Source organism: Vicia villosa, linkage group LG3, assembly GCF_029867415.1.
Source record: "Vicia villosa cultivar HV-30 ecotype Madison, WI linkage group LG3, Vvil1.0, whole genome shotgun sequence".
Taxonomy (NCBI): domain Eukaryota; kingdom Viridiplantae; phylum Streptophyta; class Magnoliopsida; order Fabales; family Fabaceae; genus Vicia; species Vicia villosa.
The window spans coordinates 78,717,659-78,741,111 of NC_081182.1; the positions used below are offsets into that span (position 1 = coordinate 78,717,659).

The 23,453-nt window shown below is 34.1% G+C and overlaps 1 protein-coding gene and 1 pseudogene across 1 annotated transcript; one reads left to right on the forward strand and one right to left on the reverse strand.

Annotated features, from left to right (window-relative positions):
* Positions 1-606: 606 nt before the first annotated feature.
* LOC131658388 (RNA-binding protein CP29B, chloroplastic-like) lies at positions 607-1,053 on the reverse strand (annotated as a pseudogene).
* Positions 1,054-18,374: 17,321 nt separating this feature from the next.
* LOC131656158 (zinc finger BED domain-containing protein RICESLEEPER 2-like) lies at positions 18,375-21,993 on the forward strand. The gene is made up of 4 exons (XM_058925918.1): positions 18,375-18,510; positions 18,660-20,241; positions 21,414-21,750; positions 21,828-21,993. Exons 2-4 carry the CDS (start codon positions 18,661-18,663, stop codon positions 21,905-21,907), a joined length of 1,998 nt encoding a protein of 665 aa, XP_058781901.1. The 5' UTR covers positions 18,375-18,510; position 18,660; the 3' UTR covers positions 21,908-21,993.
* Positions 21,994-23,453: the final 1,460 nt, after the last annotated feature.

A 23,453-nucleotide genomic window follows, 5' to 3' on the forward strand; every position in this document is an offset into this window, starting at 1 on the left:
CAAAATAACTTAATGGACCTCTGATATAATTTTGCCAAGAAAAACAAAACCAAAAAAAATGAGGGGTCTATTTGTAATGTAATTTGGTGGGTGGTGACGTAGTTTAGTTTTCTTTTATTTGATAAGGTGAGATAAAGATATTAATCTTAATCTAACGACTAAAAAATGTTGAATGCGTCAAACTCTTGAGTGCAAGAATAGTGGTCTAAGCTTAAATGAAATCCCCTGTAGTTAATGTTGATTGAGCTCGGGCCTAGCTAGATTAGCCAAATATTATCTTTAGGGCATTCCATATAAGTGTTGCTCTCGTACCCTCGTAAAAAACTCAAAATGTCCTTAAAATCCAGAAATACACTTTCGGACGTATCTAATATACACCACATCCCTTTGTAAGTGAGTCACACCCTCATTTTACCAACAAAATAAAGTCTAGAAGTATACTTTCGTGGGAGACCACATTTTTTTGGCTATGATCATCCTTTTTCTGTTTACGATTGAAACTAATTTTTTACGTGTGGTTGTTTGCATCAAGGCCATGGGTTCCTTTGTCTATGATGCTTTCTTTCTTGTTCTTAATTAGGTTGTTTTCATTGGTATTGTGTCAATTCATCTCTTGATATATAAACTCGCATAACCATTGAACTTCTGAGCAGCCACTTCAACTCCAGTAGTGGAAGACATAGTAACAAAACCAAATCCCCTATTTTTCCTGATGGTTTTGCCATAAATCACCTATAAAAACACAAGAACGATTTCATAACTTAACACTAGCCCAAGTAAATTCATCACAAATTGAATATTCTCCATCCAAAAGATATCAAATCAAACCATAAAAGAGAAAAAAATTGAAAATTACCTCAACCGTCTCAACATTCCCAGCACTTTCAAAAATCTCAGCGAGTTGAGCACTGTCAACACTAAAAGGAAGATTACCAATAACATCCTTTGAATAGCATAGTAACTACGTGTATTTCCATCATCAAAAATATCCTCTTCTTGGTTGAATTCATATGAAACAACAACATAGGAAACAAAACGATAATACAGAAACATGTCAGTTTCCTACGGAAGTATACTTCAGAATTTATTTTGGAAGTATATTTCCGAACTATTTGTTTTGGGAAAAATGAGAGTGTATATTAGGTGCGTCCGAAAGTGCATTTCTAAATTTGAGGGGCATTTTCGGGTTTCTATAAGATGGCTCTCCTCCACTGACAATGAGAAAAGTAGCCTTATCTTTATCTATATAAAAAATAGGCCCAAAAGCTAAATTTATGTCCAAACAAATTTCAAAAGCAACACAAATTAAAGGATGTTTTTGTAAATAGATTTCAAAATTTATTCAATGCTTTTAATATTTTTATCATAAATTACTCACTTTCTCTATATATTTCCTTTGTAATGTTAAGGTTGCAAATTATAGGAGAGGCTCCAAAAAATATTTTGAGACTTCTTGATCAACTATGTTTACACTCTTGTGCCTCATCATGCTAATGTTTTCATTATCGTTATAATTTAAATTATGATGAGGTGGGTAGTAGTAATGCTTTCTTTCTATCTTTATGTTATAGGGCACACGTTCAAATCGGGCAATGAGCTATTTTGATTTTTATTTGTTCTTTCCCATGGATTGTACTAGAGGCAAAGCAAAATATGTGCATGGACGGGTGCCACTAAATCAATGCATTTTTTTACATAAGGTGTGGTTGTTTGAAATGTTATACTCGGTTACTATACTTGAGGGATTGTGGACAATTATATCATAATAATTAAGTCAATATAACATCAAAAGAATTTGGTTCATTCGCTATAGGGTATGCAAAACACAAGAAAATCATGTAAAGTCTAAATAGGTGAGATGAAACAATCTTCAAATCATGTGGGTAATGCAAAGTGTCACAGTGTAATTAGGTATACATTTACTGCATTCTGGTTCAAACGTGCCACGAAGTCACCTTATTATGGAGATTTTAGTAGATAATTAATAATTAGTAATTAATGTTAATAGCCATCTTTTTTAGTTTTTATAAAAGGAGTTAACGAAAAATTGCTTGTATCCTAAATTTCTCGTATCCTAAGTAGTAGTAAACACTTAATTTGTATGGATATAAACTATTGTATTGTATTGTACTTGAAACGGATAAGCAAGTTATTAATAAAAAACATCTTAGTCTTCCTCCATTTTTAAAAGTGTCGTTCCTACTCTAGTTGGAGCAATTAACAACAATTTTGTTAACACTATCAGTGGGCCAACTCGCCGCACCATGCTTGATAGGCGAGATCATCATATTGCGAGGTAGACTCAACCTCGAATCAAGAAGCTGACTCAACTTCTAGTCTTGTAACAAATTCTGGTAGGAGTCACGCTTCCCAAACCAAGAAGGAAAAATATAATGAATGACAATAATATAGTAACATACATAACGTAGAAAAGGAAGCTTACATAAAGGACAAAAGGCATAAAGGTTGAAGGAAAAAAGAATAACTACAAATACACCGACACGAGAACGAGAAAGATCATTACTAATTCATATATTAGGAATATTGAGGTTTTGTTTCCTCGTTGTAGGTAAGTTCACACATATGTGTACTCTTCACAAGTACATTTGGTTCCCACTGTGGGGTCTTGGTAAAGCTAGTGTGGACCATACTTTCACTAAAAGCTTATGTTATCCTAACCACCATTACACAATGGTATGGGTTTCCATCAGTAGTAACAACGATGATCGATAAGTCGTAGCAACGGTGCATGTCGCTATGAAGAGTTACGTAACCATAACGAAACCCTTAAGAACAACCTTATCAACCTTCAATAGGAACAATAACTAAAAAGCGACGAACATGAACGTATTGAGGCCTTGGATCCTCAGTATCTCTCCTCTAGGCCGCCCAACACATCTTGAGGCTTGGGGTGAAATTGAAAATTAAACAATTTTAATATAAGAAAAATGTCACAATTATAAAAAAAAAAATAGATATTAAATCTCCTATTGTATTAAAAAAAAATATATTTATACGTGTGATTTCTAAATAAATAAATCAAATAATATACATTATAAATGGTTGTTATTATTATATATTCTAAATAAGTATTATTATTTAATTGATATATAACATAATATAAAAGTTACTTTTAAAAAATCAATTAATTAAAATTATATACATGTGAAATAAAAATGTGAGGCCCTAGGTAGTAGCCTTGATGGCCTACCCCTAGGGCCGGCCCTGTCTCTCCGGTAAGATATAGAATGCATTTCTCTTAAATTATTTCAAGTCTTCCTCTTTGATGAACTTCGATGGAAAAAGAAACACATGGGAGCATGTTACCTCCATCAATACCTAGATGGTGATAATATACCCAACTGTTTCTTTCAAACTCAAGCTTCTTTGAGGTTAATTTTTATGCAAGATATTGTTGAATCCCACAACATGAGGATGACCCCATGGTCATTAGTATGCAAATGTTCCACTGGGATGTGAAGAGAGTTATCATTGATCCCAAGAGTTTGGCTAATGTCCTTTATTTTGATGCTTTTGAAAGATTACAATTACAACCAGAGCATTTGCAACCCTTCAAATGCTCTTTGGTGAGCTTCCAAGGCAAAGAGGTACATGTTCGAGGATAAATTTCAATTAAAACAACCTTAAGGTAGGCAAGAGTGCCAAAGTAATAAAATTCATATATCTTGTGGTAAACACCTCATTTTCCCTACAACATTATCATTGGCATACCCGAGTTCAAAACTTTGGAAACAATTAAATTTATGCTATATTTGACCATTATGTATCTCTTAGGTAATGGAAAATGGATCATACTGACACGCCAAAAACAGTTTTCATTACCAACCACCATAATTATTACTTTGAGGTAATGTTGTTTGGTCTAGAAAATGCTTATACCACCTACCAGAGATTTATGGGCACAACATTTGAAGATCAAAATGGATATAACCTAGAAGTTTGCATATACGACATGGTAGTAAGAAACACTCCTGAGGAAAATAATCATTGTGAGACCCTTAAAGATATATTGAAGTTAGTCAAAAAGCATATAATATGCCTTAATCCAGCCAAATTCTTGTTTGGGGTCCAAGCAATAATATTCCTAGGCTTCATGTAGACCTGAGTGGGGAATACAAGCTAACCTTGACAAACTCCAGGCTATAACTAACATAAGAAGCCTAATCTTAATTGAAGAAACCCAATCATTTACTAGGCAAATTGTGGCCATATTCCATTTCCTTTCATGTTTGAAGTATAAATCATTCCAATTTTTTGCAATATTGAAGAAAATTATAAATTTGAGTGGAAGAATTAATGTGAAGAATCCTTTCTAAAATAAAAAAGTCTCTTTGAAAACTGCATCGATACTAACTTACATGAATGAGGGAGCGCATATATTCTTGCACATGCTAATAACCAACGAATCCATGAACTCAATATTAGTGCAAGAATTAGATGGAAATCAGAATTCGTTATATTTTGCTTGCAAAATTTTTAAGGAAAATGAATTGAGGTACTAGAAGATCGATAGGTTGGTATTAGTGATAATTGCGACAATGATAAGTGCAAATTTGTAGTGCTTTTGTATATATAGTTTTGTGGCACTTATCTTTTTTTGTGTAACTTATGTTGAATAATCCCTCGCTTTGTGTGTAAATATGTTTAGTTTGTTTATACTAGTGTTTTGATACATTTATGTACCGTTTGATAATTTTCTATTCATTTTGTAGGTATTGAGGCGTATTTGGAGCATGGGCAATAAAGTGTCGAAGACACGACTTCAAACGTGTGATTTTGAGCAACGAAATCAATTCATCAAAGAATAAGGATCAAAATAAGGATGATAAAAATCATAAATTTGGTTTCCATCTTGTCATTGTTAGATAGAGCATTGAATAAGCTTTCCAACGCTTCGAACCGGGCGCAATTCGGAGTTACGGTTCTCAAGTTATGGCCAGTGCAGAATTTTTTGTTGTTTTTGGTGTGATTCGCCGGGCGAATTTTTGGCTCGCTGGGCGAACCTGACTGACCAAAAAACGTGAAAAAATTGTTGATCCGCCAGGCGAGCCGTTTAGCCATCGGGCGAAGCGGTCCTGGCATAAACACGTTTTAAGGGCCAAAAATACATTTTTTAGGTTATGGTTTGGGTATTTTTTGCTTCCACTCCATCAACAAACATTTGTTAGGTAGAATAGCTTAGAAAAAAACTTTGGATGTTGTATACGGATGATCCGGGGTGGATTGATCATCAATCAGAGTTGACAAACCGGGAGAGTTTTGGTTCATTTCTCTTCTTCTTTGTGTATTTCTCTTTGGTTGGGTTTTGTATATGATTTTACTTTGAACTCATGTATATTTGTTGATCATGGTGTTGTATAAAGTTTGCTTTACAAATCATTATTGATGTCTTCCTTAATCTTTTTGGTTTATGTTTGGATTTTGGTTGTTATAGACATATACCTCACAAATCTTGATTAGGGATGGACATCTATTAGTTCTAGACTCTAGAGATAGTTTTTGGAGCTAATATTCGTCGTGGGTATCGAAGCTTAATGCCTCTGTGTTGTTTGTGTTGGTTGGAAGATCGTCGACGCGAGCAATACGGTTGTCTGCTGTGTTGTTTAAGTTAGCTGAGAGATTGTAGCCGAGATGATATAGTAGTTCTCTCTACTTTGGGTTAGAAATGACTTAGGGTGTGAGTGATTCTTGATGATATTGATGAGTATTGTAGGTTGAGTATAACTGATCGATAAGTTTAAGCTTGTGAGAAATAGATTTTATGCAATGCCTGATAAGTCTCTTCTTTTTGAAAAATGAATTCTTTTTGTGTTAATATTTACTTTTCGGTTTTTATGTTTTACCAATTCAATCCAAACTCATAACTTTGGAAACTGTTAAACGGCAGTTTAATGCACTAGTCCCTGTGGAGACGATAAATTCTCGGATAAATATTTCCAAAACTTTTGTTGCTTGCCGCTTTACCGTTTCAACAGACAACAAGGAAGCTAAGACCTTATTTCCAGGGGCATCGAATCTTGTTTAAAACCAATTACACCATTTTCTAGGTTTTAAAGAAACCATATTTGGCCTAAAAAAGGGTATCATGGTGGAATAGATTTGTTTGAATACAAAATTACCTTTGTCATGATAATTAGCGTTAAATCTTAAGTCCTAGCCTATTTTTGGTAGAATTCAGTTCACCTAAGGAAGATGAGCGAGGATATGGCGTCAATATGGGTTTTGTTAGTCGATATGGTGTCTAACTTAAATGGAAGGGGGAAGGGATAATACTAGAAGGATCGAGCGACATCCTAATTGAAATGGTGCACCCTGATGCTGTTAACCAAGCTAATGCATCATAGGAGGGTTTGTCGGAAAATCCTTAACCTGGTGTTATAGAGGTTGATATTGGAAAAGAACTTAACATTGAATACGATTTTATGTTAGATGATTATATGCTCAAATGAGCCCGTGTAAATGCTTCTAAATTAGGTTTTGGTATAGTAATCGGAAGTCCGAATTATGGTTCTGATAGAAGACAAGTGTTGGCTACCATGAGTCGCAAAAGAAGCAGTTAACATAAATAACCTATTTGGAAGTTGAAACGTGATGCCATCAGAGCAAGGGAATATGGATGTCCTTTTAAGTTGTGCGAGTACCATAAAGCGAATAATTTTTGGACATTTAGTATAATTTGTGGTGTACATAATCATGGATTGAATTACAAATTAGTCGGCCATCTGATTGTTAGTTGTTTAGATTCAAAATAGAAGGAAAATGTTGTTGATATGATAAAGACATGTTTCATTCCAAAAATGTTGTTGATATGTCTCAAATATTAAGCAAGTTTATAATATACAACACATAAACAACAAGGTGACTAGGGGTCCCATACATAAAATGAAATATTTGTTAAAACTATGTGATGATCATCATTATGTTTCTATTTATAGAGTATGTGAGAATGGAAAGTATGTTACACATATATTTTGGATGCATCTAGGATCCATCAACTTGTTTAAGACATTTAGCAGTGTATTGGTAATTTATTTTGACTATCAACAAGTACATGCTACCTCTTCTTGAAATTGTTGGTGCTACTTATACAAATATGACTTATTAAGTTGCCATTTCATTGTTGGAATGTGAAAAAGAGGATAGTTTTATATGGGTTTTAAAAATATGTTGCGTTATGTTGAAAGAATAAGAAAACATGCCAGAAATGATTGTTAGTGATTAAGACACCTCACTTATGAATTATGTTACAAAGGTATTTCCTACATCATATGTTTTAGTTTATAGGTATCATATAACAAAAATGTAAAAGTAAAATTTGTTGGACATGTGACTTCAAACACAAGAAGGGGGTGAATTATGGAGATTTGAAAAAGAATGATTTAAAATAAAATCGTTTTTAAAATTAGAGTTTGAAAACATTTTAAAATCAAATGAGTAATTAAGCATCAGAAAGCCAAAGGAAAGATAATAAAATAAAGAGATAAGGGATAGAGATATACAACAAAAATTTATATAGGTTCGGCCTAAAATGATTTACTCATGTGCCCAAGAGTTATTCTGGAGATTATCCACTAAACTTGAGAGTTTTTAAAAGGATATGCCCGTGAACCTTTTTATACGAGGAAATGAAGTCTAAAGGCTAACTTCCAACCAAACAAAGAACAAGGTTTATAGCGGTTATCCTCCAAACCAAATAGATATTTTCCACGGGTTAATCTTGAACTGAGATGGAGTTTTGAGTTGGTTATCCTCCGAACTGAACTGAGGTTTTACACAGGGTGACCACAAATCGAGTTGAGATTTTATACTAGAAAACATGGAACTGACTAAGCTTTTACCACCCTGAACTTAGTAACTAAGTTGAGATTTTACCCAAGCTAATATTAAACAAATGGAGCTTTTAACAAAGGTGAGCTCAAGAATCAATATAGAGATTTTTAATCGCTAATCTTCATAAACCAAAATATAGCGTTTCTTCTTGGAGAAACTCAGAACCAAACAGAGACTTCTTAAGACAATCCCACAAAACAAACAAGAGCTGTTACTAGTTTAGCTCGTAACTAAAAGAACTTCTTACAAAAGAAAAAGCTACTCAAGAGATGGTAAATTATTAGTGTTAATGCCTTGATTTATGTAATTGGAATTTATGTTTGGTTAAAATGTAGTAACATCTAGATGTTCTATGGAATGTCACGACATGTGCTGTGACATCATGTCCTGTGGGATGTCATATGCAGAAACAAGTGACATTGCGCCTGCTGAGCTGGAATGTGAAGATTCAAGATGTAATTAACAGATGCAGAATATTCTATGGAATATTATACAATCATATGTGACGCAGTTTTAAAGATCAAGAGAATCAAGTCAGAATATTGAAGATTGTGTAGTTTCTAATTAAGGAGACAATTTAGGAAACTTATGATTCAAAGACCTTTCTTTTAGAAGAAGTTTTCTGCTGATTTGTAACAGCAAATAAAGCTGTGATTGAAGGCCCAAGTCCAATTGGGAATAGGTTATAAATAGGAAGCTTTGTAACCTAGTTTAGTAAGCAAGCCGAGTATTGAAAAGATGTAAACATTAGGGTTTGTTAAGGCAGATCACCCGAGCTATGGGATGGTTTCCATGTTCTTCTCTAAACCTGTAGGGAAGAGAAGTATTGTTCTCACTCTAAACCTGTAGGTAAGAGTTAAGTGATATGTGTCTCTTGATCGAAGATGGTAAGCAAGATCAAGGTGTGTTTGCACTGTGACTTCACTCTATTCTTATTTTCGTCTGTTTGTTATCACTGGTTGTGATTGAAGGGATTGAGGGGGGCCTCATATCTAGGTGAATCTTAGATAGAAATCTAACTTGGGTAGTGATTAAGTGAGAAGTTGTAAACGGGGGAGTTTAGCTTTGAATTGATACTATCATAGTGGATTTATCCTTGGCTTGGTAGCCCTCAGAGTAGGTTGGTTGAACCGAACTGGGTTAACAATTCTTTGTGTTATCTATTTTTTGCATTGATTTATTGATCTGGTATAAGATGTTGTAACATCGGTTATAACTACATGGAATTCTTTCAAAACATGTGCTTTCAACAAATCAACCTAGATCAAAACCTGATTGTAATCTCTGTACTATCATTATGTTTATATGGTCTCAGTATCCTTATGGTCTTCCATCATGAGAGTATTAAAATTGAAGATCATAATATCCTACTTGTGCAGTTTTATAACAGACCAGATGTCACGACATCTTAGATGACATCCGGATTCTGTCATACCAGAATTTCAATTGGTATCAGAGCAGGCATCTTGTATGTTTATGGATAAGATCCATGGGGGATACTTTCTGGTTGTGTACAAGGTAGAAGATTGTCTGAACAAGGAATGTTCATATTGTATGGTCCCTAGAAGTGAAGGATGGACCTATGTGTGGAAAACTAGACCAACCTGTCAAAAGAAAGAAAATGCTGAAACGAGAAAGTTAAATTCAGAAATTTCATTAAGAAGTGAAGATTCTGGGTTGAATTGTTTAGCCTCAACACAGAGATGACAGTTATCAAAACCTTCTTGCGGGAGTGAAGAAATTGATAAGGTAATCCTTGTGTTTATGTGTCTATATCTGGTCAGGATATTGGTTGGGTCTAGTCTATTGCTTGGAGAAGAAGCAAGCGAGTTGTAGGGTTGAATTACTTTCAATCCTTGGGTGATATGCTTACTGTTGAATTAGGTGGTAAGCAATGTGTAACTTCTGTTGAAGAGTGGCTATTTTCCGTTGCATAGCCCCTGATACAATCCCTATAGTGAAGGAAGAATTCTAGGGTTATTCAACAGAATATTTAGTAAGATATTACAACTATAGTAAAAGTGTCAAAGATACTTGAGATCTCTCTCAAGTCCACTCATAAAGGCATGGATATTAGAGCTGATGGGCATCAATTGATCAATGATTCTAATATTTATTTGCAAAGTGTTTTCCTTGAAGATGTTCAAGGCTGAAGTGTTCCTAGAAGATGGAATAGATGTTCTACTGAATGTTCGGACATTAGTACTGGTATGCAACTACCAGTTGAAGAACAGATGTTCTGGTGCTAAACTAATGTAGTGTAAGTACATATGTTTGGAACCTACTCCTGATCTGGAAGAGGAGACATCTGCTTTGTATTAGTTGATCAGGACACGATCAACACAGTTTTATGCTCCAGATGTCAGTGTATTTATGACCTAAGCTTATGGGAGTATGGAAGTTGAGCTCATTGCAAGTAAAATGATTCATAAAGGTACTCTCTACAGTCTCCTTATGAGAAATCAAGATGAGCTTATACCAGGTATATCCTTCTAATCAAAGGAACTATATATGTGGAAATGTATTCATGACCATAGAGTAATCTATAGAACTGAATAATGTGTCTCAACCACAGTAAAATATGGTCTTGAAGGTTAAATGCCCCAAAGTTATTATCCAGAAAGGGTAGTGTCAATAAGAATCAAGGAAGTCAGATTGCTCAGAAGAATCTGACTACTTTAGTGTCATGCCATTAGTGAATCTGTTCCAGAAACTTAGATGAGGGAATCTCCTCTATAAGTACAGACTGTGGCATCTATCATCTCAAGATCAGAATGAAATTCTGAAGCAAACTTTATTGAGATGTGGCCTATATTGTTCCTTGATATGGTTGAATGTAAAGTTACTATTTACTATGGTATGTTGTTCTCACCCCAAGTGTTATGAATAAGATGTTAGAGATGTTAGTCAAGAACCATAAAAGGGTGATGTCATTTTAAATGTTAAAACATCATACCTTTGTCTTCAGTTGTTTGAAAGTATTTTATTGCCAAGAGGAAATAATATAAGTGTGAAGGGGTATTCAGTCAGAATGATCTAGTGTGAATAGTCAATTCTTACTGACTAACTGATAAGTACTTGGACGAGAGACTTAGTAAAGAAATGGTTGGCATATAGTAAGGGTGATATTTTCAAGGGTTAAGAAATTATAAACAATATAGTTGTAAGGAAACTCAATGAGATACAAGTATCCTTTGGTAAAAGTATCATAGTACTAAAACATAAATTAAAGGGCAAAAGTTTGTATTTAAAGTTGAGTGATAATATATCTTGTATAAACTTGAATTTTATTTTTCATGAAGTTGTACAAGTATAGAAAATCGTGCCAAATTACTCCAAGTGTGGTGTACACTTAGAAAAACACATGGTCTTCCACGTGTTTATGAAGGATAGAAAAACACTTAGAAAGGGGGGGGTTGAATAAGTGTGACTTTAAAAACTCTTAAGATAAAAACAATTGCACAATGATTTTTATCCTGGTTTGTTGTTAACGAAACTACTCCAGTCCACCCCCTTAGAGTGATTTACCTCAACTGAGGATTTAATCCACTAATCAATCTTGATTACAATGGTTTTCCACTTAGATACCCTCTAAGTCTTCTAGAGTATTCTGATCACACCTTGATCACTCTAGGAAATTCACCACTTAGAAACTTCTAAGTCTTCTAGAGTCTACTGATCACAACTTGATCACTCTAGGAACCTTTTACAAATCAATGTGAAATAAATGTTTACAAGAGTATTCAAATGCTTCTTAAAAAGCTATAATCACAACTGTGATATTTCTCTTAAGTTCTAAGCTTAAATCTCACTAAGATATTACAAATGTAGTGAGGTTGAAGATGAAGTTTGAGAGCTTTTGAATTTGATAGCGTTTTTGTATTTTGCGCAAGAGTTGTATATTCAGCTTCTCATCAGAACTTCTATTTATAGGTGTTATGAGAAGATGACCGTTGGGAGCATTTAATGCGTTGCGTGATCCGTACAGCTTTGCATTTAATGTTTCACTCCTTTGTCAACTACCTCGAGCCTTGCTTTTCCTGCTTTAACTGACTTTGCCTTTAATAGCTTCTAACGTTCCTTTTGTCGGTCAGCGTAGCCTGTCATCTTGTACTTGCTTCTGATCTGATGTTTGTAGATACAACGTTTGAACATCAGAGTCTTTCAGCTTGGTGCAGAGCATCTTCTTGTCTTCTGACTTTGAAGTGCTTCTAGCGTGATACTATAAGAACTTCAGTGCTTCTGCTTCTGAACTCAAGTTCTTCTGATGCTTCATAGACCATGTTCTGATTCTGCTTGACCATCTTCTGATGTCTTGCGAGAGCATGTTCTGATGTTGCATACTTGAACCTTCTGAGTCAGTGCTTCTTGCGCTGAATTGTGCATACTCTTTATATATTTCCTGAAATGGAAAATGCATAGGATTAGAGTACCACATTGTCTTATAAAAAATTCATATATAATGTTATCATCAAAACTAAGAATATTGATCAGAACAATTCTTGTTCCAAGAATCTTCCCCTTTTTTATGATGACAAAAACATATATAATTGTTATGAATTTGCAATCAGAATATCAGATGACTAAGGACAATTACACAGTTATAGCATAGGCATATAAACATAGTGTGTGAATATGTCTCCCCCCTGAGATTAACAATCTCCCCCTGAAATAAATACTAGAAGAATTTATAAATAAAAGAATTCCCTGAGTATTTTCCATTTCAGTCGAGACGTTCACATTTTCCTAGAACTTCAGAACATTCAGAGCTTCTGCTTCTTGCTTCCATAGGACAACTTCAGAGCTTTGAGTTTCTTCTTGAATCATATCATGCTTGATTGTATCAGAACATTCTTGAATGTATTAGAGCATCATCAGAGCATCTTTACATCCTGAAATGTTTCAGAACAAACTAGACAACAAAAGTCAGAGCATGAATGAATCAGAACATTCTTTTAAGAAAGAACATGTATCAGAGCAAACTTTGGTAAGTTCTTAAAAAGAATATGTATCAGAACATATGAGAGATAAGAATGTATTAGAGCATATTCTGTCACGAGAATATCAAAACATTCTTCCTTCTTGCTTATGATCTTGAAGCTTCACAACACTAAGCTTGCTTCAATTCCAAGAACATGCTTCTTTATAAAATTGCATTTCCCCATGTATTTGCTTCTCATGTTGAGCTTTTTCAGAATGTCTTCAATCCTGCAAAAAATCTCAAAGACATAGAACTTGCAAATAATGTTAGGAATGTTGAGACTTAAACCCAGTAACTGATATAATAAACCAAATCAATTATCATGTTTCTCCCCCTTGGTCATAACATCAAAAAGCATTTAAAAGATTCAGATGAAAAACAATATGAGTGAAGAAGATAATATTTCATTGATTCAATAAAATATCAGAAGATACAAAAGGATAGAAGCAGATGCAAGAAATAAGAGAACATTTAAGACCAAGACACAGTACGACTAGCCTAGCTTAGAAACTATTTTGGCCAGAAGTTTTTGAATCTCAGAAGTGCTTTCAGTCTATGTCTTCATGAATGAGCGAAACTCATTGTGAGTATCCTCATGCTTGTCCAAACGAGAAGCTAGATCAGCTTGATTCTTTTGAAGAGCCTTCATGGCGTTCACTAGAACAGAAGGTTCAGCAGAAGAAGCTTCACAGCTATCGTTCAAAGGAGTAGCATGCTCAACAGCAGCATCAATCATGAGAACATCATCTTGATTTTCCTGAACAGGAAGTTTCTCAGCAGGATGATTCTCAGCAACGTGATTCTCAGCATCAGCTTCTGACATAAAAGCATCTTCAGCATATTCTGGAGCAGGGATATCAGAATCAGAATTTGCAAGAGCCTGAAGGATCTCAGCCAGATTTCTTGGAGGTGTAGGAGCAGCAGGTTCTGATGGGTATTCACTGGATATACCATATCTGGTGCCTTAGCAGAGGGATTCTCCCTTAACCAGTTGAATAATGACTGAAAGTCTCCAGTCAGAACATGAAACTGAGGCTTCCATACAACCATAGCAAGAGGCTGCACTTCCTCAAGTTCATCGACAAATTCTTTCTCTTCAAGGGATCTCAAATTTCTGATCGGATGATAGTACCGACCATCATCAACTTCTAAAAAACAACTAGGAGAACCAGATGCCTCAGCCAAGCATCTCTTCTGGATGTTCAGAGCATCAAACTGAAAGTCCTTCTTAAAGATTTTCCATAAGCTTTAAATAGCAACATGATCCAACTTGGAGTCATGAGCAGCTCTCAAAGTTTCCATCCTTGTTCTGAATTTAAGCTTGAGCAGGTCAAAGCAGATATCAATAGAGGGTTCAGGAGGGTTAAAGGTGAAACGATAATTAGGGTATAGAAGGCAATAGGGTTTGGATTTTCTTGAAGGTAAAGAATGGGTGATAAAAGGTTTGAAAGAAGATGTAGAATCTGATAAGGAGGATGATGAAGATATGTTTTCAGAAGGTGTGTGGGGGATAGCATTTAATGGTTGAGGGTTCAGAATTTGTGTAGAACGAGGTGGTTGGTTACTGTTTGGAATGGTGAAAGAATTGTGGGGTTCAGAAGGAGGAGGCTTTTTCTGAGAGGAACAGGCAGAAGAATCTGCACGAAAAGCTTTATGAATACGCTCAGCAAGATAATCATCAGATTGTACCTTGAGAGGATCGAAGGGTTTCTTCTGCTTCTTAGTTGGCTTAGCATTAGGTTTTGCTTCTAAGGCTTTTCTCTTCAATTTATTTTCTTTCTTCTTCTTTTCTTTCTTTCTCAACTCATCCAGAGATGGAAGAGTTCTTCCTCGAATCCACGCAGGATCAACAAAAGTTTGAGCTTTGACACATGACTTCAAACAACGCTTAACAGACTTGTCTAGCTCTTCTTTGAACATGTGAGAGAAACTCACAACAGGAGTTCTTCTAGTCATAATATTGGGAAATATTCTTGGAATAGAAGTTACCTTTTCAATCAGCTTCATCCTTTGTAAATCAAGAGCATTCAGAATACGTCCTTGGATGACAGTTAAGAACTTGGGTGAACCAACAGCTCTCAGAACATCCATCAAGTCACTTTTTATCAGAATATCTGAAATCATTCTAGCAAGAGGAATAGAATTCTTCTTGAAATTTGGATTCTTCTTACGTTCTTCATCTCTTGATTCTTCAATATTTGTCTTCAAATGTTGAAAGAGAATGTGTGAGAGATTAACTTTCATACCTTTTCCAATGCAGAAAAGTACATACTTCTAATCCTGATTGACATACGTAGCAGCAAGAGATAGCTTTTTTTGATAGAGAGATCCCAGAATAGTCTCAGCCCAAACTCTATAGGAAGGCTTCAAGGAATTAGTGAGATGAGATGCAGATCCAGAGGAAAACAATTCTCTATCATCTTTCTCCCAATCAACTCTTCCAGGAAGAGCACCTGAGATTCCATCTGTGTCATCAAGACCATACAGCTTCCTTAACATCTTCTCAGTCACAACAACTTCATGCCCTAATACGAAGGAGATGATAGCAGTTGGAGTAACTGTTGCATGAGTCCAGAAATACTTAACCAAGAGAGGATAAACTGGTCCAATCAATCTTTCAAAGTAGTTTGACCAACCTTGTACCAGCATTGCAGCCTTGGTTTTGAAATCATGTTTCAAAAGATTTTCAAAATCTACCATAGTTTCGCATAGAACTTCCAGTTCATCATAAGGGATAGAACAAGTCTTCAAGGGAAGATAAGCATATTTTTGTTGAACAAGATGTGCCGAAGACATTTTGTGTTGAAAACTTGAGGATGAAATCAAGAATGCACTCTGAGATTCGGTTTAGAAACTAGGGTTTATGCAAAAACGAGAAAGAGAGAGATGAACGAAGAGAGAATGTAAAGAGATGAAATGTTATGGAGATGTGTTTATATAGAGATGGATTTGAAAAGAAATACAATATGTGTTTGAATGAACAAGGTTACAGAATGAAAAAGAAAAGCATTTAATGAAAAGTGACGTTAGGAGAGATAACATAATATTTGAAATGATTTGCACAGTTACCTAGGGCGGCGTCTCATCAACTGCACGCATGCTTGTCCAAATAGAGTGAACACGTGTTCATCTTCTGGAATAGCTGTGACAGCTATTTTGCTTTAAAAGAGATTCTGAATCAACTTAGATAATGAAACGTTAGAAATAACAGAATCAAAACTTCTAATTGATCAACATCAGAACTTCTTATAAGAAGATAAGACAGAATCATTTCAAAACTAATCCATACGTAGGAACTTCTCATATTCTCATTCTGGGCATAAATCCATACTGATATTCTTCAGAATGAACTTAAACCTATCTACAACAAGGGGTTTTGTAAAGATATCAGCCCATTGATGGTATGTATCCACAAAGTTTAAAGATAGAACACCCTTCTGAACATAGTCTCTAATGAAATGATGTTTAATCTCAATATGTTTAGCTTTGGAATGTAAGATTGGATTCTTAGATAAACAGATAGCAGAAGTATTATCACAGAAGATAGGAATGTTACTCTCATATATCTGATAATCTTCTAGCTGACTCTTCATCCAAAGCATTTGTGTACTACATCCAGCAGCTAGAGCTGTCAACTAAGCCCTATAGTTAAAAGCCCTCATTATTTGGCCTTATTAAAGCCCCAATATTTTAAGCCCTTAATTATTGAGATTTATTTTAGGGCCTAAAATTTTAGGCCCTTTACATAATACCCTTTTTTTGGCCCCATTGAGGGGGCCTTATTTTATTAAAAAAAAAACACAGACTTCTTTGTCTCACTTCCTGTAACACTAGAATTTAGAACTGCAACAAAGCTTCACCGCCACCGCCACCGCCACCGCCACCCCATTGCGCCGCCGTTGCATCTTCTCATTACAAAACAAAGGTGCTCTTATCTCTCCATTTCTCTTTAATATCCAGTTTTCCTAAAATCAATTTTCATCTCATTTTTATTCGGATGCTGTAAATCTTCATGTTATAGGAATGAATCAATAGGATTATAAATGGTTATTTTTTCATCTTATTTGAATTCTCATGGGTCATCCTTTATGTTTATAATATTGCTTAATATGTTCACTCACAAGCTGTTTGTGAAAATGCCCCAACAGCTTTATATATGTTATAAATTTAGATGAGTGGGTTTTGTTATACATGCTGGGTGGGGCTGCAATTAATAGAGATTGTTACTATTCTAACTTCTACTTGTGTTAGTTGTGTGATAAGCTGCAATTAAGAATTCTTCCTTTACCAATTTGTAGTTTAGTATGGGCATTTACTTATCCAATTTGTAGTTTGTGTGTAGTAGTATAAAAGTAAAATTGGCGTATGATATGTGTTCAAATCATCATAGACTTGCTGAGTCAGATGATATGTGTGAGGATTGTTTAGTTTCGGTTTCGTTTTCGTCGAAACCGAATTGTGTTGAGTTGTTGAAAAGTGTTGATTTTTTTCCATGGATGAAGGAGATAGATAGGATTGAAGGTGGTGATGGGATGGTTGTTGAGAAAGATGAAGAGGGTTTAAGGTGTTCTTGCTGCGGTGTTAATTTTGATAACAGGTTTTACCCTCCTTGTATTGTGAATTTGTGATTAACCCTTCTATGAACATTTTGGATAATTTGGATGTTGGACAGAACTTAGAGAAGGTGAATTTAATCAAAGAAGGTGTGTTTGTTTCAGAAGATGATCATTGTTCTGATCACAGTAGACACAGTAGGCTTGGAATATAGGCAGAACTTATAATTTAGATTAACTCTACAAATTTAATCTTTTATTCAATAATTAATTTCATTTTATTGTAATTTTCAACAAACCATAAAACTAAAAGAAAAATAAAGAGAAAGAGGGAAGTTTGCGAGTCTTCCGAGGCAAGCTGTACTACTATACTAGCTAGCGAAAATCAGGGCTCACTCACAATCACAGTTGACAGTTCATACAAGTATGCTGTGTGTTTAATAATAGTTTAGAAACAAGTGGGAAGCTATATTGGCTTAGGTGCATAAAAGGAGGCTTTTACATTCATGAACATTCAAAAGATCAAAACAATGTTTGTTTGGTTATGAGTTGATCATGCACTATTATATTATCTCGAAAGCCAACTCTAGCTCAAAGTTTGGGGTTGTAAGCTTGGTACATTCATAACCTAAAATGTTGTTTTTACTGTTTATTAATATTAGTCTAGAATATTCTAAGAGAAGAAAGAACATCTTGATTTTTTCATTCATGGTGATGTAGTTTGTGTGTAGTGGTTTTTATTCCATCTAGTAAGCAATATTATAATTTGCTGACACACATAATCATAGTTAAAGCATAGGCTACTTAATATTTTGACAGGATTTTTTTGAATATTTTTCTTATGCAATAGGCTACTTAATGTTTGTAATCATAGTTAAAGCATAAGGTACTTAATGTTTGTAATATGATCTTTCTCTGATTTGGATTGTCTAAAATACATATAATCATTATTTTTAAAATTATTTTACTGCTTGTGTAAACATTATTGACTAATGCAATCATCTTTTATTTACCTTAACACATCCCTTTTAATCTTAGGCTTTTTAATTGCAGAGTTCTCCTGTTGAAGAAATTTGAACTGTCCTTCATTGTACTGTGCTTGGGGTGCTCTGCACATTCTCAAAGGTATATGTCCTGTCCTTTTACTTTTTTTCATCTCAATGTGATGTTTTAATGGTTATTGTTGAGTGCAATTCTTTACAATTTTTTTTGAGTAGATACATGTTGGAACCATGACAAAATTTTTATGATAACACACGTTCTTATTGTTATAGTATGGAGTCAATGGATATGAGTGAGTATGCACAAGGTCAAGATGAAACTCGTAAGGAAGCATTGTCAACACTTTGGATTATTTTCACTAAAATCGGTAAAGGAAAAGATGGAGTTGAAAGAGCTGCATGCAATTTTTGTAGTACTGATTTTGCCATCGGGAAAAACCCCAAGTCCGGTCAAAGTTATGGAACTTCACATCTAAGTCGTCATGTGTTTATTTGTAAAAGTTTTCAGATGAGCCTTCTTAGTCTAGAGGAATCGTCAAGCCTAACCCCAATCAACCAAAACACACATCGTGAATTACTTGGAGAAGCCATTATTGCACATGATCTTCCTTTTAGCTTTGTCGAGTATGAAAAAATTCGAGTTTGGGTGAAATATTTGAATCCATGTGTTGAAATGGTCTCTAGGAATACCACGGTGTCTGATATTGAAAAGATATATGATAAAGAAAGGATCAAGCTTAAGGAAATCATGGGTAGGATTCCAAATAAAATTTGTCTTACATCGGATGTTTGGACAGCATCTACTAGCGAGGGCTATATTTGTTTGACTGCTCACTTTGTTGATGAAAATTGGAAGTTAGTTAGTTGTCTTCTTAACTTTCTTCGAATGAAGCCCCCACACACGGGTATTGCATTGGAAGCTACTTTATTTGATTGCTTAAAACAATGGGGAATAGATAAGAAAATATTTACTATTACATTGGATAACGCCTCTGCCAATGACAACATGCAAGACCATTTGAAAACTCATCTTCGAGTGCAGGGAAATTTGATGTGTAATGGTGAATTTTTTCATATCCGGTGTTCAGCCCATGTACTCAACTTAATTGTCCAAGAGGGTTTAAAAATTGCTAGTGAAGCCCTCCACAAAATTAGAGAGAGTGTCAAGTATATTAAAGGATCTGATGGAAGGATGCTTAAGTTTAAAGATTGTGTCGAGGATGCAGGGATAAATGTTGGCGGTGGTTTAAGATATGATGTATCTACTAGATGGAATAGCACTTATTTGATGCTCGAAAGTGCCTTACAATATAGAAAAGCTTTTGAGTTTTATAAGGTGGCAGATAGAAGCTATAGATACTGCCCATCTGAGGAGGAATGGGAAAGGGGAGAAAGAATTTGTGAGTTCTTAGAACCGTTTTACGATATCACAAATTTGATTTCTGGTTCATCTTATCCAACAGCAAACCTGTATTTCATGCAAGTGTGGAAAGTACAATGCATTTTAGAAAAACATCAAAAAAGTATTGATAAGGTGATAAAGGATATGTCTGATAAGATGAAAGTTAAATTTGACAAATATTGGAAAAATTATAGTGTCGTGCTCGCATTTGGAGCAATTCTTGATCCCCGCTTGAAGGAGAAGTTTTTGAAGTTTTGCTACAGTACACTTGATGCGTCAACATCTAAAGAGAAACTTGAGAAGGTGATGGATAAGTTCAAAGGGCTTTATGAAGAATATGTGAGTTGTTCAACCAATCAAAGCGTTTCTCTTTCTCAATCATCTTGCGAGTTCAACTCGTTGGCTAAGTTACCTAGAGAGGGGAATAAAGCTAAAAAGTCAAAGATTATAAGTGTAAGTTTTCTTCTAACTCCTCTTGTTCAAATGCATTTTCTTCATAATAATTGAAATTTTCTTTGTTAAATGATAATAAATCATACTTTGAGGTGTGCTACTATTACTACATGTTCTATATGTTGTTGAAGTAAAAGCTGTGAAGTAATTATATTTGTGATGATCCATGTTATTTATACATAGATCAATTGGAAACGAAAGGAATAGTTGACTAATAAAGATTAAGAGTTATCATACTTTTATACTAGAAACAAAAATAACGGATCTTATTATCATAATGGATCATGTTAGCTGCTTAGCTTGCAACTGATTTGATCGCCGTTTTTCTCCGTCTTTTAGGCTCAAACCGTGGTGCAAAACTAGCAGGGTAAATACATATAATAGCATGAATGAGAATATTCTCCAACTCTTCTATAGTTGTGTTTGTAATTCTCTGCAGATTGCAATATTAAATGTTAACTGTTGAAACAACTAGTTCATTTCGACACTGTATTTCTATTATCATTTGTTTGAAGCAATAGTTTATAGAGGTGTGATTTGTGTGTTGTTCACTTCTTGTTTAACAACAGTAGCAGCTTCTTGTGTAAGAGCTTGAAGCTGAATACTGCAAATTCCTCCTCTCATGATGATATTGGTTAGAGCCTTAGAGAGAGAGACATAGAGAGAAAGTAGGAAAGAAAGGTTATAGTTGGTTTGATAAAATAAGAGAAAGAAGTGGAAGATATAGATATAATGTATGAATATTGTACCTTTCTTGTCAGGGAGGTAAATTTTGGCTTTTTATATGAAAGTGATTTTGGTTATGAGATATGAAACTTTCTCTTTCTTTATTGTACATGCAAAGTTATGTGGATTAACAAAAGCTTCTGTTACATGATAATGAGAGAAGTATAAAAAATATATAAATAGAAAAAGTAAGTATAGGACTCTCTGTCTGGTTGAATAGACATGGAACTACAGTAGTGGTGTGAGAGAGGTTTATAGGCTTTAGCTTTTTATCTTTTTCTTAGGAGAAGAAGGAATGATAATAATAATAAACTAGTTCTTCTAAATTTATATTTCATATAATCTGTTTCATTTCTACTTAAAGGAAAACTATGTATTTTTATACCTTGTCACAATATGCTTTTACTTAGTTTCTTCTTCACTAATCCATCATATATATCCTGCAGGATTTTAAATCATGGAACTCGATTGAGAGTAGGTTTGTTCCTGAAAAGAGTGAGTTAGATATATACTTTGACGATGAATTGATGGAGCTGGATGAAGAACACTCCGAAAATTTTGATGTACTTCTTTATTGGAAGTTAAATGAGAAAAAGTTTCCGATACTCTCTATAATGGCACGTGATGTGCTTAGCATTCCTATCACGACTGTAGCATCTGAGTCTTCTTTTAGTATTGGTGGACGTGTTCTTACCAAATACAGAAGTTCTACTCTTCCAGAACACATCCAAATGTTGATTTGTACTCGGAGCTGGTTGTATGGATTTCCTGAAAATATAAATGGTAATAATACTATGTATTTTATTTATTTTTATTTGTTCATATTTGTTATATACTAATGTCATTGTTTTGTTTTTAAGATGAGGAAGATATCAACACTATGGATGAATGCAATACTGAGATGACAATGACTCAACATACATTTGGATTGCAAGATTGAAGTGGACAACTAATTTTAGTGTCATATACTTTAATGAGTTTGTTGAATTGATATTTTTATGCCTTTAACCGATATGTTTGTGGATTGTAATGGAGATACTTTGAATTGATATTTTCATGTCTTTAATTGATATTTTAGTGCCATAGACATTTTTCATTTTGAAAATATATCTTTACATGATATTATTTTTGAATTGAGATACATAATATGCTTGCTTATGTTTGAAGAAAAAAATATAAAGTCCTACTCAAAATATATATATATATATATATATATATATATATATATATATATATATATATATATATATATATATATATATATATATATATATATATATATTGTTTTTTATATACTCAAATATATTTTTTATTTTTGAAAATTTTTGTTGGAACAACTTTTTTTTTTATTTTTAGAATTTTTTAACAGAATTTTTAATTTATTTTTTGTCAATTTTTTAAAAAAACTAATTTAACAAGTTGTTTGTTTTTTTGAAAATTTTAAACATATTTTTAATTTTTTTATTTAAAAGTGATTTATTTTTTGAGTTTTTGATTTTATTCTATTTAAAAATTAAGTTTTTTATTTTATTTGGGGCCTTATAGCCCTCTTTAAAATTTTGGGGCCTTCTAACATTGGGCCCTATGTATTTGAGGGCTTACTATTTTAAAATTATTTTAGGCCCTCTTATTATAGGGGCTAGGGCCCAAATTATTTGGCCCCTTAAATTGACACCTCTACCAGCAGCAACATATTCTGCTTCTGTTGTAGAAAGGGAAATTGTAGCTTGCTTCTTGCTGTACCAGGAGATCAGATGACTTCCAAGAAAATGACAACTTCCAGAAGTACTCTTTCTTTCAATTCTATCTCCAGCGTAATCAGCATCACAATATCCTACTAAGTTGTATTCTTCAGATCTTCTGTAGACTAAACCAACATTAGTAGTACCTTTCATATACCTCAGAATTCTCTTAACAGCTGTTAAGTGAGATTCTCAAGGATCTGATTGGAATCTTGCACACAGACAAACACTGAATAAAATGTCAGGTCTAGAGGAATTAAGATATAAGAGAGATCCAATCATACCTATGTAGAGCTTCTGATCTACCTTCTTACTTACCCCATCCTTACCTAATATACACGTTGGATGCATAGGAGTCTTTGCTTCTTTACTTTCAGAAAGATTAAACTTCTTCAGAAGTTCTTTCACATACTTGGTTTGATGTACATACGTTCCATCAGAAGTTTGGTTGATTTGAATCCCAAGAAAATACTTGAGTTCTCCCATCATGCTCATTTTAAACTCAGCCTGCATAGATTTAGCAAACTCCTTTCCAAGTGTAGCATTAGATGTTCCAAAGATAATATCATCAACATAAATTTGGAAAATTAAAAGATCCTTTTTAAAGGTTTTACAAAAGAGAGTAGTATCCACTTTTCCTCTAGTGAAACCATTATCCAGAAGGAAAGAACTTAATCTTTCATACCAAGCTCTAGGAGCTTGCTTCAATCCGTATAATGATTTCTTTAATTTAAAAACATGTTC